The 17871-nt window shown below is 36.9% G+C and overlaps 1 protein-coding gene across 9 annotated transcripts; it reads left to right on the top strand.

Moving 5' to 3' along the window:
* Nucleotides 1–6967: 6967 nt before the first annotated feature.
* On the top strand, nt 6968–16618 carry LOC147512920 (electron transporter, putative (Protein of unknown function, DUF547)). 9 transcript variants are annotated; one of them, XM_086595921.1, is made up of 12 exons: nt 6969–7566; nt 7834–8363; nt 9311–9386; nt 9525–9635; nt 9853–9969; nt 10687–11043; nt 12166–12488; nt 13131–13230; nt 13351–13410; nt 14993–15079; nt 15687–15821; nt 16138–16618. In XM_086595921.1, the coding sequence occupies exons 2-12, from the start codon at nt 8251–8253 to the stop codon at nt 16468–16470; spliced, it is 1812 nt and encodes a 603-aa protein (XP_086452047.1). In that variant the 5' UTR covers nt 6969–7566; nt 7834–8250; the 3' UTR covers nt 16471–16618. The 9 variants fall into 9 exon arrangements, 8 of the variants coding, with proteins under 8 accessions (XP_086452049.1, XP_086452047.1, XP_086452051.1 ...); XM_086595922.1 differs by having other exon boundaries at nt 7506–7523; XM_086595923.1 differs by lacking the exon at nt 7834–8363 and having other exon boundaries at nt 6968–7566; nt 9311–9413.
* Nucleotides 16619–17871: the final 1253 nt, after the last annotated feature.

Genomic DNA, 17871 nt, shown 5'->3' with positions numbered 1-17871 from the left:
TTATGTATTATGTTGTACATGATTTCTTACAAGAAATATATACGTGGTTGGTGTGAGTTGATACTCACGAGAGATGAATGTACTCTCTAGTTGTGATATTTTTCTCGTTCTCATAAGTAGATGAGTGGTTAATTAGTAAAATATTGATTTTAAATATGATGAAGTTATTGCATATGAATATTTATGTATTATGATGCACATGATTTATTACACAAAATATATGCGTGGGTTGTGTGAGTTGATACTCCCGAGGGATGAATGTACTATCTGGTTGAGATTTTCTCGTTCTCATAAGTAGACAAGTGGATGCATATAATTTTTTATGAAGGAATGTACGTGAATGTGGTTAGCATGATGTGATGGATAGGGTGGTGTGACATGAATGTTAATATTGACGATATATTATGCCAGATTATGTATACCCATGATGGTTACAGTGAGAGTGAAATAAATATAGATTTTTAAGGATTACGTTTGGAAAATCTAACTTTATTTTAGAGGCGGATAAGACTTATTAACTTTTTATGCAGAGACGTTGTCATACCCTAGCATGTAAGCGGTTATAGGTAAAATTTTAATTAAATTAATTTACGAGATAATGGGATTGAAATTTTACTTTGAAAGAAACTATATACCGTTTTGGAAAACGGAACTATCTTGTCTTCCAAGTTGAAATGGTTGGTAATGTTATATTTATTTGTTTGGAAGATTGAATGTAGTAGTGTATATTTTCTTTTAGTCTTACTCATACCAACAAATTCAATTTGATAATCCATGTTTGATTTGTTTTGCAATGTGGGTGTGTTTTTGGAAACATAGATGGTAGAATGCAGTGGATGACAACGTTTGATTTGGATTCGTTTTTTGAGCCTTACTGGTTTAAGTTGTCTGAAGTGGAAAATTTTGATTTGAAACAGATGTAATAGAATTGGTTAATATTTTTTTTATTTGTGAATTAAGAGTTGTTTTTTCGGTTTTAATTTGATCTCATTTTCCTATATCGTGTTTAGTAATGGGTTATTAGGGTTTTGTTTCATCCTGGATTTTCAGAAAATAGAATAGGGTGTAGATAATTTCCTATTTTTAATTTTTTGAAAATTCGGGTATGACACTTGTAATATCTAGTAATTGAAAACAGTAATAAGAATGCAGTAAAGACTTATCACTGAGGATTGTGCTCGGCACAATTTCCTTAAGACGAAAAACGCCCGCCCGGTGTGGTTCTTTGCCCTGCCGTCGTCTCCCGAGGATACAACAAAGGATGGATGAAGCGTGTCACCAGCCAATGACCAGCTCTGCAGGAACTCTCAGCATACTCCAGACAAGTTTTCAATTAGAGGAAAATAATGTTGTGTTTTTCGTGTTTTATAAAACAGGAGAGACCTTAGTTTTATAGATCTGAAAAAACGCAACTCAAGGCTAGAGTCACGACTCCTCATTGCCTTTATGGTTTGACTCGAATCAAGGAAAGATTTTGTAACTGTTACAGTTTTGGAAAGAAGACCAAAAAACGCAAAAACAAGCCTAGTACTCGCACCCACGCGAAGCCCAATTGGGTGGATTTGCACCCCTGTAGCGGCGTGTGTGGGCACCGCAGCGCTAAGGTTTCTGGAGCTCCCACCTCCCGAGCCCCCCAAACCAAGGAGGCCTTGTGTGCTGGCGCTGAAAGCACCTCCTTATATCTCTCTACACTATCCCTCCATAAGGACACAACCAATATAAACTTAAGAGTCTTAAGTTTAGTAACCAATAATGGGACTAAAGCCCCCACATTAGAGTGTAGTAGATACAAAAAGGTCATGGGTTCAAACCCATGAGGACACAAATTCATTCACATTTCCAACAATCCCCACATGAATGGAATTATTAAGAAACGAAGAAAAAAAAAAAACAAAACAAGAATGTGCGGAGTATGAAGAAGTTATGAATGGGGTGAAGGTGTCATCACGACTTGAACCTTTCGCTTGGTGTTTGTCTGTCGGGATTACTAGTTGACCCGGTGACCTTAGTCTTGAACTGTTCAACCTATATGTAAGCCAAGTCAACCAGGTAACACACATAACTTCAAAAATCATCATAGAGTTCCCTCGGTTGTGCTTTCATTATAGCCATGAGCTTCCTGGGTTTCATGAGTGCTCTAGAGAACAAGCCTATAAGTTCTCATAGGAAGCGGCTTTTACTTCCTCACTCATATAGGTGCCTCTATCAGGAGTGTACTGTATCATTACACCCCACTGGAAAAACCAGCTATAGAAAGCATTAAGAGTATTCACTCATCCTTTAAAAGATACAGAAGGTACTACTACATCATAGGGATGGGTACAGAGTTTTCACTCTAGGTGTAGTACCCCCACAAATCCATTGAGATAACTTGTTTCCCCATTGAACCTTGATCCTGGGATCTCCATTCACCAAGGTTGGGTGTCAGTTATCGGTGATTTAATTAAATAGGCAATTAGTCTTTAATAGACTTTAGCCCCATCCCCCTCGATGTACTAAAAACCAGCTCTCTAGCCAGGCCTTTAGTTAAAGGATCAGCTAAATTTTCTTTTGACCTCACAAAGTCAATAGCTATGATCCCATCTCTTAACAAGCTAACCACACGTGTTATGTCTTCGACGAATATGTCGAGATTTCCCATTATAGGAAGTATTTTTGGCCCTCAAGATAGCGGCTTGGCTATCACGATGAATAGAGACAGTGGAGCAGGTTTAGGCCAAAGCGGGATATCCATCAAAAATTCCCGATCCACTCTGCTTCCTCACTAGCTTGGTCTAAAAGCTATAAACTCGAGATTCCATAGTGGAACGGGCAATGCAAGTTTGCTTAGATGATTTCCAAGACACCGCACCCCTGCCATAGTGAACACATAGCCACTAGTGGATTTAGATTCCCCGAGAATCGAGCAATCCAATTGGCATCATCAGTACCCTCCAAAGCCGCGGATATATCGCCATAATGAACACCATAATTTGAAGTATATTTCAAATATCTCAATACTCGATAAGAGCATCCCAATGCCCATTCTTTGGGATTTATGGTGTATCTACTAAGTTTGCTTACGGTAAGCTATGTCGGGTCTAGTGCAGTTCATAAGATACATGAGACTACCCTATAACCCTAGAAAACTCTAAAGGAGATACACCTAATCCAAAACATTTTTTGTCAAATGTATACTAGGATCATATGGTGTTCTCGGCGGTACACAGTCAAATTGATTAAATCTTTTAAGCATTTTCTCTACATAATGAGATTGAGACAAAGTAATTCCATCGAGATTATACACTATCTTAATGCCAAGAATGACATCGGTGATACCCCAAATCTTTCATGTCAAAATGCTTACTCAAAAAGTTTTAGTCTTATTGACGGTCTCTAAACTGGTTCCAATGATCAACATGTCATCCACATATAAACGGATATATTACACCGGATTGTTTCTCAAATTTACAATAAATGCATTTATCCGCCTCATTAATATTAAAACCATTAGAGATTAGCACACTATCAAATTTCTCATGCCACTGTTTAGGAGCTTGTTTGAGACCGTAAAGAGATTTCTTTAGCCTACAAACTTTTCTCTCAAGGCCTTCTAAAACAAACCCTTCTGGCTGATCCATATATATCTCCTCTTGTAATTCCCCATTTAGAAATGCCGTTTTAACGTCCATTTGGTGAATTACGAGATTACGAGTAGAAGCAAAGGCTATTAACATTCTGATAGATGTAATCCTCGTCACAGGAGAGTAGGTATCAAAGAAATCAAACCCTTCTCTCTGTTTATAGCCTTTTGCTACTAATCTCGCTTTATATTTATCAATGGATCCATCTGCCTTAAGTTTCTTTCTAAATAACCATTTATTTCCAATAGTTTTACTACCAGGGGGCAACTCAACCAGCTCCCAAGTGTTATTGGTTATAATGGACTCATATTCACTTAGAATGGCCTCTCTCCAAAAAATCGCATCAGAAGATGACATGGCCTCTGAATAGGTCTGAGGATCCTCCTCTACTAAGAAAGTAAGGAAATCAGGTCCAAAAGAGGTGTTAGTCCTAGGTCTCTTGCTCCTCCTGAGTTCAATTTTATCTTCAACAGAAGAATCTTCTCGAACTCTAGGAGCAAGTGTAGAAGAACTCGGAGTCCCTCCCGATCTCTCAATAAATGGGAATTTATCCTCAAAAAAGACAAAGATCCCTAGACTCAATAATGGTATTATCATCAACAAATTTATTTTTAGATTTGAAGACTAAAACCTGAGGGCACCGCTATTACGTGCATACCCAATAAAGACGCAATCTACAGTTTAGGGCCAAGTTTAGTCCTCTTGGGTGTTGGTATAGATACCTTAGCCAAACACCCCCACACTTTAAAGAATCTATAAGTCGGTGTCCTATTTTTCCACATCTCATATGGAGTTTTATATGTGTCTTTAAAAGGTATCTTATTCAATATAACAGTCGTTAGCAAAGCCTCCCCCCATAGGTTCATAGAAGCCCCAGAGCTATTGATCATTGAATTGATCATATCTTTGAGAGTCCTATTTTTTCTCTCTGCTATCCCATTGGATTGGGGAGCATAAGGGGCAGTGGTCTCATGTACAATACCATTATTTTCACAAAATTTATTGAAAGGACCAGAATATTCACCTCCTCTATCAGACCTAACTATTTTTATTTTCTTGTCTAACCGGTTCTCAACTTCAGTTTTAAAGGAAATAAATTTAGCTAAGCTATCATCCTTACTCTTAAGAAGATAAACATGACAGAAACGTGAAGCATCATCAATGAATGTAACAAAATATTTATTACCTCCTCTAGTCATGTAACCTTTAAGATCACATAAGTCAGTGTGAACCAATGCCAACAACTCAGTGTTTCTTTCTACCTTTTTGAAAGGTTTTCTAGCATATTTAGATTCTACACATACTTCACATCTCTTATTTTCAGAAATAGTATTCTTGGATATGTTACCTAGATGCATCAGTTTTTAATTGAAACATTATTAACGTGTCCAAGTCTACTATCTCCCCACGATCAAATGACTCAACCATATAAGAAGAAGTAGATGCTTTATTAAATTCAAAATCGGTTACATTGAGCTTAAACAAGCCTTCATCTAAATAACCTTTACCCACAAAGGTTCCCCTTAGTCGAGAACAAATTTGTCCCACTCAAAGACAAGTTTGAACCCTTCTTACTTAAAAGGGAACCGAAACCAGATTTTTCCCTAATATCGAACATATAGAACATCCTTCAAATTAAGAACATTTCCGAAGTGAACTTCAAATTAATGTCCCTTTTCCTTCAACTCTAAAAAGGATGAGTTACCCATGAACGGACTTTCTCCTTCTCCCGGAGGAGTGAAGGGCGAAATGCACTTTTAGTGCCACCCGATGTGTTTGGTAGCCCCAATGTCTACCCACCCACGATCATGTTACTCACCAAGTTAATCTCGGTAACCACAAAGAAAAAAGTTACCATCCCGAACTACATTTGCTTGTGCCTTGTCTTTCTTCCCATCATTCGGACCTTTTTGAATTCTGATCCGGGGCTATATGACCTCGAGATCCGCACACATAGCAATGAATTTCGTGGATTGTAAGGTTTCTTTTTAAAGTGAGGTTGGGACCTGTTTATTCTTGTTCGCATATGGTTTCTTTTTGACGGGAATTTAGTTGATTTAGACTTAGAGGAACTAGCGTTACCTTTCAACCAGGTTAGCCTTAGCCTTCATTTCAAGTCTCCACATTGATTTCAACCTCCCGTTATCCTCCCGATCCGAAGGTTGACGATCGATCTTCTAGTGTCATCTCTTTCTTCTTATGTTTGAGATCGTTTTTGTACTCCTTCCACGAGGAAGGGAGTTTCTCAATGATGGAAGCAACCCGGAAGCCTTTGCAGATTTTATAACCTTCCCCGCAAAATCTCATGAATAATTATTTGCGGCTCCTCCACTTGAGAAACAACAGATTTCCCATCTTCCATCTTGAATTTGAAACTTTCCTACAAGAAATTTCTTAGAACCCTCGTGATCTTCGAGTAGCATACTTCTTATCAAGTAAACTCCACATTGAAGTAGCGATTACACACAAAGATATACATCATACAAATCAAGGGAAAGACATTCAAGTATATAATTTCTACATAAATAATCTTTCTTTTCCCATCTCTCCACACCACCGAATCGACCCGTGTTCATCTTCATTTTCATTGTAAATGGGTTTCTCAATCGAAATCCATTCAACCCGGTTCGAGTAGTCGGATAAAATCTCATTTTCATCTGCGCGGTAACTTAAAATTCGGGTTTGCGGACTTACCACTAGGTTTCTAACATGTAATGCAAGAAGGCGGGTGTGGTTGCCGCCATCTGCCGCCCTCCGCACGCCTCCCAGATGCATAGTACTCGCACCCACGCGAAGCCCAATTGGGTGGGTCGCACTAAGGTTTTCTGGAGCTCCCACCTCCCGAGAGCCCCCAAACCAAGGAGGCCTTGTGTGCGCGCGAGCACCTCCTTATATCTCTCTACACTATCCCTCCATAAGGACACAACCAATATAAACTTAAGAGTCTTAAGTTTAGTAACCAATGTGGGACTAAAGCCCCCCACATTAGAGTGTAGTAGATACAAAAGGTCATGGGTTCAAACCCATGAGGACACAAATTCATTCACATTTCCAACAACACTTTCCTTGTTACTTTCTTATACAATAATACTCCATTTGTAGGGATTAATGTAAAAGATAACACATGGAGTCATTGTCTAGAAATATATGTCTTAACATATGAAATGGTATATATGCGCTGTATTTTAATGATTCTCAAGTGAATTTTGAAACACAGTAGGTTATGGATAGGTTTTTTTGTTAGGTTGCTTTACATAGTAGGTCACCCACCCAAAGGGCATGTAACTGCAATAGTATGCATTACATCATTAAAATGTTTACTAAGAAATGTAGAAAAGTAGAAGAGTTGGTCGAAAGTAATTTACAAGGTTCCCCAAATGAATGTGGGAGTACACATCCTTGTACTCGTAGAGCTGTTGTATAGACTACAAAACTGTAGACAAAGTTGTATAAGGAATGGATTTTTATCTAGTTCCATTGACAAGTAGAATCATGGTGAGGATGGGGTGAAGAACAGCCATGAGAGAGAGAGCTTTAATTAGTCCTTGTTCGCAAGCGCTTATAGTAGCCTCTATACATAACTATTTACATTAATCTGTAATCATTTGGGTATTTAATTGCATTGATTTTCCCTATGTTATATTGACACCGATAGGTGTGTATGAGAATTATATTTGACACGGCAAAATATCAAAATTTGGGATAAATTCCATTTTCCGATTAGTGTCAGACACAGACACGTGAATACATAGATTTTTTTTCAAAGTATAGACTGTCCACGTTACCTCATTTTCCATAAAATGAATTCACTAAATAAATAAAGTATTTGTCAATTTGTAACTCCTTGCCACATTTGGCATGCCATGTGTGGCGCGGTAATATGTTGGTGGATATTTTCAGGTGAAGTCTTGTCAGATGATTATGAGGAATATCACTTTTCTTGGTATGTGGAGAAATCAATTATACTTTCAATTGCCGACCTTGGTGAAGTAGGCAATCCCCCAGTTTTAAATTTAGACAAGTTAACTCGATTAGTCAGAACGGATCCTTTCATTGGAACACCTATCTCGTTTAACTTCATTATTAGTGGCGATCTAGATGCATGTTTCTTTGTTATTTTCATGTCAAAGTGTCATTCGGTAGTCACTTTTATTTTTGTATATCTGACTCCTGTTTCGTAATCTTATAAGCAGTCATTTCATTGTTGCAGTCCAGCGATAGAAGAATCTTCACTGTTCTAAGTCAGAGTTTTAAATGCTATACAAAAATGGTGAACTTTATCTCGATATATATTCGGGATATATTAGAAAATATGATGCCAGCCTCCAACTAACAAGTAACAACCGTTATTCTGCAAGTGAGAGTAGAAGGGGAGAATAAATTCCATCATAAATGCGCTCAACGGCAAAAATAAATTCTTGCCAGGAGCTCATATCTGGTATATAATTATATTTTTATTATTACATTCCAAATCCTTTCACTCATAAATACTTCATTCCAAAACAGACGCATATATTTATTTATTTAGTAATAAAATTCTTTTCTTCTCTCATAATATTCCTTGTGTTTGCACCTTATAATCACATGTTGTTGTATGTTTCTTCTTCAAACTTGGAAATAACTCAAAATGAGGGGTTGTAGTAGTAGTAATGCTGTACTTGGGGATGGAAAGAGAGAAACTGGGAAATGTATTTTGGATACTACTTTAGATGTTCATGCTCAACATAAACGTTCTAGAAGGTCTGACTTCTGACTTCTTCTTTTTTTAATTAGTTATAGATGCTCTGGTGTACTTGCTTTTCGTTAGATGTCATATAGGACGTGGGAATTTTAAGTTTTAACGATTGTATTTATTTGGAGTGGGGATTGAGGATGGAGAAATTGTACTAGTGGTGCAGTGTTAGTTAAATGATTTTGGTTCAGATGAATGAGGAGTGGATGGGAAGGAGAAAGGAGTAGTTTCCTTTTAAAATTCATAATGTGTGATCACAAGCAGTTGTTCTAAGGGTTTTTTGACACAATACTGGAACTTTAGAAAACTTTTTGCAAAATACAGTTTGTTGAAAATACCATTCATTTTGATAAGAAATGGGTTAAAAACACCGTTTGAGCTAGCTCGAGGGAATACCTTCTTTGTAATAGATCTTTATCAAAATGCGGTGAATAGGAACGTGTACATTTGGCGTTAGTGAGTATCATATTTGTGTGCATCAGTGGGTGGGGGAGGGGGGAGGGTTCTCTGCAACTGTTGTTCGTGAACTATATAGGACAAGCATATTTAACTTTGATTAATGATGTCCATGAATCTCCCAAATGTAGACGTTACTTTTGTTTAATCATTGCCTCATTACAATTTTTCAAAGTGGACAGTGGTACTTTGTATGCATACATGCTTAAACTCAAGCTGCTGAAGGGCTATATCTAATTCTTGATCTTTGGCTAACATTTCTGTAAACTTAAAAAATGGGAACCATAGAGTACGCTCTTGCTATTCTTAAATCATATTTTCAGCGAAATGAACCTGTGGGATATGCTTGTTTCCTTTTATAATATTGGCTTGGCTCATTTACTGAGGTTAATTGTCCGAGAACATAAAAGTACAACGTGATAGATGTCTAAACTGTAAACCGACAATTTTTTTGAAGAGAGTTCACATTTATGGTGGTGTAATAGTTCTTTCATTTCAGTGCTTCTGAGTGGAACTGGAATGTGGCAAAAGACGGCGTCTTGCGTCCCCTGGGGAAGGACCTTAGCACATCAGATGTAAGATCATCATTATTATTCTCCAAGGTGCTATTTCATATTTACATGTTACTCCATCGGGTAAAACATAAAATTCAAATTAAACAACATCAAATAATAAGGGGTAGGCAATTAACACACTACACTTTTCTCCACTAGGGTTTGCCACCAACAGAAAGAAGTCACAGGGGAAAAAGTCCTCTTCCTCAAGAATCTAATGGTTGCAAAAGCGGGGATTCATCAAACCATCGAGCTTCTTTGGAGAAAGATGTAAGTGTCGAACATCCATCTTCGCATTTGATTTATGTCTCTATCTGAACTTTTTATGTGCAATTGTATTCGTTCATGCTAGTGTATGTGCAGTTGCCTGTGTGTGATTTATCATTGTTATATTTAGTATACATTAGACTACTAATTCGCAAGAAGCATAGATTCAAAGCACGGATAATAGTACCATTGGCTCCAATAAGTGATGAGTTATTTTCAGATTGAGGACCTACACTCGCGTTTGCAACAAGAAAAGTCTGTGCGCGTCATGCTCGAGAGGGCAATGGGTCGAGCTTCGAGTACTCTTTCTCCTGGACATAGACATGTTGCTACTCAGGTATGCATTGCTTTTAAGTCCTTATTTTTCAAACCAGTAATTTGATGGACATATAGGATTGATTATTTTGCTCCTGTAATATTCTAATGTGACAGTAGGAAAATAAAATCTATTAAGGTGGAACATCATGATCTTTCAGTCTTTTAAGTAGTCCATTATCGAAGTGTAATGTAAAATTCTCATGGAAGCTATAATGACAGAACAAATTTAAGCAAACACAAAATATTTATCGAAGTGTAACATAAAATTCTCATGGAAGCAAGAATGCAGAATAACCTTAAGAAACACAAAATATGGAAATGCTAGGGTTTCAAGAACAAAATAGTTCATTTCCTAATTATTCAGTTTTCTCAATTTTGGGGAAGAACACTAACAAACCTTAAAGGTCCATGTAGAATCTCAAAACAATAAAAACTAGCAACTACTGGCCCCAACAGGCCCCGATATGTGTTTTCCCTTAGCTAGTCAAATTACAAATGCACCAAGCATGTAATGGGATTAGAAGATTACTGACTGGAAAGGTCAATTTCCAATTTCAACTTTGCAGCCAAATACTCATTTAGAGAATCCTAACGGCTCAGTTGATGTATCTTTTTGTGGACTAATGCGTTTGCATTAAATTGAAGGAGTTTATGAAACTGTTAGAATACTTCCCTTTGGCCTAACCTAAACAGGTAGGTAGTTACAGCTTATTAGCAACATTATGGTTCATTGCAGACAAAGGAGCTGATAGCTGAAATTGAATTACTTGAAGAAGAAGTTGCAAGCCGCGAGCAACACGTTCTCTCTCTCTATAGAAGCATTTTTGAACAATGTGTTAGCACTACCCCTTCTCAGCAAAGCTCTGGCATGACTTCTCCTGCCCATACGAAAAATGAAGCAAGGAAACATCCAAGCATAATATCAAGTTCATTCTGCTCTTCGAAAAACTTGCCCTTGCAGCCTTTCCAGGTGCTGGTTTCTATGAAGGGGTATAGGAAAAGGAATGCTTCCTTGCAGTCTAAGAGTAGACATTCTTCGCTGTTGAGCGGCCAGAGTAATATTGCTACTGAAAGTAGTTTAGATCCTAGTAAGGTATGTAATGCAAATATTTGGGTAATTCTACTGAAGACCTTTATGTACAGATATATAATAAATAATCTCACATTCATGCCTCTCTGTTTTTATTTCTTTTTTCACATTCACATTTTTTAAATTTCAAAAGTAAGCTATTTCCACTTTGTTTTTCAGTGATCTGATTTCTTATCCACTTTAATATGATATTTTTGAGGTGTTTCGTATTGGTTTCCTGTAATAGTTAAGGCCTACAACTATGGCTGAGAGCTTGTTACATTAACTCAAGTTCTACCTTATTTTGAGTTTTGACATGTTTGGATACATGTGTGTACGTATTAAACTCTTCGGAGGGGAAAAGCAAAAGCTAGGTCTAGAAGTGAAGAAAAACCTCGACATGTTTGGACCAACAAAGGAAACTCCTGATTGACGTTGTTATGTTATAAAGCCTTCACGTTTGGTAAGAGAAATATGAACCAGTTTTAGCTAGTATGGATGACAGCACGTGTTCTTTGGTGTTGAAGGATTTGGATTTATAAAAAAATTCATTTGTGTGCGCGTGTGTGTGTGGAAGTTCTAATTGGGCTTGTTAGAGAATAGAGACTTGGTTTCCACAAACGTTTCAAATTAGTGCTACCTATATAGTGAGATTCCTAAAGCAGACCATTGTAAAAAGGAGTGGACGAGTGGTAATCCGATTAGGTGCCCCTAATGGAATTTATCATTAGGAGGTACATGGAGATTTCTTTTGGTCTTCGTGTGAGGCTGTTAGAACGTAGGAATACCTTCAATGAATAGACGTTTGAAGGACTAGATTTTGCAAAATTTACTAAATTAAATTAATTTGACCTGTAAGCTCTAGGTATTAGCAGTTGCTTGGAATTGATATACTTTAGAAATACTTAATGCAAAATTGCAAACGTAAGTTGCATCAATGTTTTTACTACATTTTCGAAATGATCTTTGCAATGATTTAATAAATAGAGTTCTGGTAACCGTTCCGATTCTTCAGTTGTGCAGTATTTCCTTTAACTCCTATAAGCTTGATTAAATTCCTGAGCTTTTCCAATTCTTGAATAAAGTGTGACCTGTTCTTAAGTTCTTTTTATCTCAGATTTTCTTTATCTGTGTTTTTCTTTTCAGGTTTATGAAAAGGTACCTATTGTGGAGAAAACTTCTTTCACACGCACGTTAAAAGATCATCTCTTTCAGTGCCCAAGTAAGTTGTCTGAGGAGTTAGTCAGGTGTATGGCTGCAGTATATTGTTGGGTACAGACCGCTGAATCGACGAAACTAGAAAAGAAATGTTCACCTTTGCTGTCAAGGTCATCTACCAATGTGATTCTTCCGCGGCGTGGTTCTAAAAAGGATAAGGAGTGGTCTTGCCGATCAACGTTGGATATTTCTTGGATATCAACTGACAAGAGCCAATTTTCTCATGCATCTTATGCTATCAACAGCTATAGGTGGGATTCTGCATCTCATGTTACACAGTTTTCTGGTCTCTGTGTTTATTTTTTATAGGAAGGTAGTTGCTCATTAAGTAGATTGCAACTGCAACTTGGTTGAATATAGGTATCAGTGCATTAGTTCGCGTTTGAATGTTGAATGCTTGCATGGAAAGAGAGAAGAACTGGTGAGGGGAGAGAGGGATGCTCGTCATCCTATGGGTACTCAGTACTCTGAAACAACAACAAAAATTATAGCATTTTCGATGCATCCTTTTAGAGAGTCAAATAAATAGTCTGATTATTATCGTGTTAATCTAGTCAGAAAGCAATGCATATAGTTGGTGCCCTGAAGTATATGAACCTAACTGTCCATCCTGCAAGCACTATAAATATGCCTTTTTTTTCATACTCTGAAACAATTAGAACTTAAACAATCTGATGAGTTCTTTCAGAGTCAAATAAATTGTTTCAGGTTGTTCATCCATTCAGAGTAGCTCTAGACCCACAAGCTCAAGTTTGCATGTATTTGGTGTACCTTAGTAAAACAACCTTTACTGTCTTATACTCTTACCCACCAAGCATATCAAAATATGCTTTTGTTTATAATTAAGGAGTACAAAAAGCACCTAACTTATTTCTCGCTTTTGTCAATATCAGAGTACTAGTAGAACAGCTGGAAAGAGTGAATATATGTCAAATGGGAACGGAAGCTCAACTAGCATTTTGGATCAACGTGTACAATTCTCTCATTATGCATGTAAAGATCGCGTAATTTGAGATTTCTTTCTGTTATCAGTAAATAAATATATATATATATATAGAAGAAATTCGGTTTTCAATATCTTTCATTGAACCTTTCTTTCTTTCATTTCTGCAGGCGTATTTAGCATATGGAATCCCTCAAGGATCTTTAAGAAGGGTTGCTTTATTTCACAAGGTAGTGTTCTACACAAATCATGGTTCTTTAAAGTTATCAATTTGATACGTGAAGAACTTAGACAAGTTTAAATGACCTACATAATTTTATTACCTTCCCCTTTTCATCTATATCTTCCCCAAAGGTTGAAATCTTTCAAATTACTTCTAGTGGTAGCCTTGTATTTATAAGGTGTTTGAATTCAGTGATTTGTTAAATAATCAATTTGTTTTGGCTATAACTGAACAGATTTATGTGTGTGTGTGTGCGTGTTTTTTCCCCCCATGTATTTAACTTTATCTGGACTTTTATCAGCCGTTAAGAGGCTCTTTTTGGCTGATTGTTAATGTTTTAATTGAACTTTAGAAAGACTTTTTCGTCCTCCTAATGCAGAACTGAAAACCTAGTTGAGGTTTGATTTATGTAAACTGAAAAGTTTTTCCCATGTGTTTATTGTAGTTAATTGCTTCCGCCAATAATCATGCCACTCTTACTTGCATGAAAACATCTTGTGGTCTGTTAGCAAATTGAGTGATTTTCAACAAAATCCTTTTACGGGCTTCTTGCTCTTTGCCCACCTGTTTTTCCTAGACAACTGTCTTCCTTTATATTTTGGGTTCCAAGGTCCCTTCGCAAGTTGCTTCCTTTGTTTGGTATGTTTCTTTAGGCCGTGTTTCAACTTTTGACAATCTTTGAGAGAGACGCTTCAAGGAAGTTCTGATCAATTTATGTCCTTTATATTTGTTAGATGGTGAATCTGTTAACAATACCATTATTTTGTGTCATTTCTCTTGGAGGATTTGACATGCTTTTATTCAGATGTCAGGGGTCCATTCAGGGATGGAATTTGAGCTTATCGAGCCGAGCTTCACTATTCTCAAGCTTGGCTTGTTTATTAAGCGAGCTTTAAAATAAGCTCAAGCTTGGCTCATGTATTATATGAACGTGCCCAAGCCGAGCTTTTAGCGAGCCGAGCCTGAGTACCTCGGTTATTTTACGTTGTCGAGCCTAGCTTTATCATGCTCGTTAATTATATGAGCTTTAAAAGTAAGCTCAGGGTTGGCTCGTTCATTTCCGCTCGGCTCAAATTCCACCCGTAGGTCCATTGGGTTTGTCTAGGGCTGGTGAAGCTGCTTCTAGCCTCTTCAAATTAATCTGTTTACGAAAAGAGAGAAGAATTTGGAGTATGGTTTCCCTTTGCCATCTTGTGAGGACTGTGTCTGGAGCAAAACAAAAGATACTTTGAGGGAGTTGGGGCATCTTTGGAGGTCATTGTGGTCATAAGAGGCTTTCAATTTGTGTGGTCCAAGGTTCATGAGGAGACGCAAGACATTCTGTTTGAGCATTTTGTGTGTATATGAGAATCATTCATATTCGGAGTGTTTTGTGGAGCAACCTTTCGTTTTCTTTTCAGTTTTTCTTTCTTTGTCGGGTATAGTAGGAGTTGGAGGCATAACACCTCATAACATCCCTATAGAAGGTTCCTTTATGTTGTTTAGTCTTTCTTTTTTGTTTCTTGTATTTGCAGGACATCTCGGAAACATCTTCTTGTGGTTCTAAAAATCTTTTAACTAACCTTTGTAGTTTTCTTTGTTTAGTGCAGGCTGCTTACAACATTGGCGGTCATGTTATAAGTGTGAATACAATAGAGCAGTCCATATTCTGCACGCGTAACCCTCGAATTGGTCGGGTACTGCTTCATTTCCTTGTCATTTACTTCATTAATAATTTCAGTAAAAATATTTTCAGTACTAATTGGTTCTATGGAGGATCATGCTCATTATTTCCTTGATGAAAAACGCCTTTGCGAGAATAAGTTCAAATGGACTGTTAACCAACTTTTAAATGCATGAGTAGTTGAGTACATGACCAAGGTCAATTAGAACTTGAGTTATCAGTGAAATTTAATTTTTGGCAAATGATCATGCTTGTTGCACTTTGACCCCAGTCCATTATCTAGGTGTGGAAAAGACATCAATTATCATTTCTATTTAACTTGTATGGTCAATGACTGGATTATCCATAAAGGCTAGAAATGGGTCTGATACAGGTGGATGCATCATCTACACATGAGAATGTGACATTACAATTGAGAATTTTAGAAATATTAGTGTCCGTATTGAGGGAACAACCTTTCTACGTAATGAGTTTCTTAGAAATTGTTAGAATCAGTATATAGGAAGTATGAGATGCAAAACTCGTTTACAAAAAATTATATAAATTTTGTATTTAACTATTCAAAAGCATGCGTCACCTGTTATTAACATTTGTTAATTCTCATTTATTTTGACTCTCAGTGGTTTGAGGCAATTATTTCAACTGCAATGAGGAAAAAATCCGGAGAGAATAAGCAAGTCAGTTCAAAATTTGCTCTTCAAAATTCACCTCTTCTCTGCTTTGCTCTTTGTACCGGTGCTTCTTCTGATCCTGTGGTAATTTCTTGCTTCTATTTCAGCTTTATATATGATCAGCGTTAAACTTTAAAATGTTTACCACTCTTCCTATATCTATCTAGCTGTTTTATAAATAAAAAAAATATAGACAGGAATGGTCTTTTAAAAATGTCATTTATTTTGGGCATGAAAAGGCCAAAAGTCAAATCTGGCTTGCCAACAAAAGAGTATGTTCGTGCTGTCGTGCAGGCTCTGAAATCTCTAATAACCGACGTGTACTACTTTTGACGGATGCACTTATGCTCATTACTTCTGCTTTATGATTTTTGATAATCTTGTGTTGCTAAATACACAGCTAAAGGTATACACTGCCACAAATATCAAAGAACAATTGGAAGTAGCAATGAAGGAGTTTCTTCAAGCCAATGTTGTGGTTAAGAAGTCGAGAAAGGTATTCCTACCAAAGTTACTCGAGAGATACGCAAAGGAGGCTTGTCTAAGTTCTGATGATCTTCTCAACTGGGTAGCTGAGAATGTTGACAATAAGCTCCAAGACTCAATTAAAAAATGCGTTGATTGTTATTCTAAGAAGAAGAAGGCTTCATTGATCTTAGATTGGTTACCTTACAACACAAGATTCCAGTACAAATTTGCAAAGGACTTGACAGAAAAACCATGGTGGGTATAGTCATTGTTAGGGTGCTGGAGATATTAGTAGTTTCATTTCCCTTGTGAGTCCAACTCTGATCCTAGTGTAACTCCCTATCATTGTACATGTTCATTCTATTCTCCATGAGACAGTGTAATCTTTAATAAAGAGAACTTCGAAGACTAAAGTTGGAAGGTAATTTGTACATTTTGTATTACTACAAACATGCCTTGACCGTCAACATTTTGATTGAATCTATAATTTTGTATGTGATGCGCCCTGAGGAAATTAGGTACCTGTACGGCTCTACGTCTCTGACGCTGTGACCATTCGATGCGGGGATCCAGAGTTTTGGGGACCGAGTTCAATCATCATTAGGGAGCTTAAAAAGTGTCAACATTTGCTGCGATAAGGGAATGCAGCATTTGCTTCAGCCCATTTCTATTGCACCATATGTATATTAAAGCGAAAAGAGAATTGTTAGCAGAACAGTTTTTAATTTCTCATCACTTCTGTAATTCTGTCTTAAGCACGGTTTCATTCCTAGAGCCCGAACCGAAAACAACTGTGCGTCAAATTGCTCAACAAAAATTCAATGGACAAAACAAATGTGCGTCAAATTGCTCAATCAAAATTCAATGGACAATAGTCAATAGAAAAATGTGTGAAGTCTCGGAGCCAATATATATAGTTTTAGTTCTACAACAAGTCAGTTCTATAACTAATTACTGAAAATTGTGAATGATAATCCAAATTTTGTGTGTGAAAGAATGAACTAGTTGAAAAAACGTATCCCCATATAAAGAATTTGCACTTGAACAGTTCAGTTTTCGTCTTTAGTATAAGTTTTACCCGATCGTTTTGATTAAACATGTAAAGATAATCAAAGTACATTGTTCATGTTTATGTTTCATTAGATTGAATTAAATAAGCCTAACCAGTTCTACAGTCGCTGCCGCCAGCAATAAGTTTCCAATTTATTAACTAAAGTAGATGAAACTATAACAGTGCATATGTTGAGACGAGGAATATATGGAGGCTACATCCAAAATATGTGTATCTTTTTTTTTTGATTGGCAATATGTGTATCTTTGTATACGCGGTAGTCCTAATCGTAGATACTTATGTCCCTATACAGTGGATATATATTTGGTTAGGCACCCAAAAATCTGGGGTAGATATTTTATGATTACACGCGATAATATTTGACGTACTTTTTTTTGGGTCTGTTTAACAGCCCAACACCTTGACAGCTTGACTTGATTTATTATGAACAAGAAAGGGACTGACAATAGTATATTATAAATGTATTCTTCAAGTTACTAATGCACTCAGTAATCTACAGATTTTCTTCAAGCAAAAAAATGCGATTATGATTGATGAATTATATGAACAAAGAATCGCATGCTGTATGTTTTCTGTCTACTACAGTGATGTCTT

This window comes from Coptis chinensis, chromosome 3 (assembly GCF_015680905.1).
Source record: "Coptis chinensis isolate HL-2020 chromosome 3, ASM1568090v1, whole genome shotgun sequence".
Lineage (NCBI taxonomy): Eukaryota > Viridiplantae > Streptophyta > Magnoliopsida > Ranunculales > Ranunculaceae > Coptis > Coptis chinensis.
This window is presented reverse-complemented; position numbering and strand designations above follow the sequence as displayed.

What these genes read in the sequence shown, in the direction of transcription:
- LOC147512920 (XM_086595920.1), top strand. Translation starts at nt 8,251, where the DNA reads ATGAGGGGTTGTAGTAGTAGTAATGCTGTACTTGGGGATGGAAAGAGA. An exon ending in CATCATTATTATTCTCCAAG is followed by an intron (nt 9,414 to 9,524) that starts GTGCTATTTCAT and finishes TTTCTCCACTAG; the next exon opens with GGTTTGCCACCAACAGAAAG. An exon ending in GTAGTTTAGATCCTAGTAAG is followed by an intron (nt 11,044 to 12,165) that starts GTATGTAATGCA and finishes TTTTCTTTTCAG; the next exon opens with GTTTATGAAAAGGTACCTAT.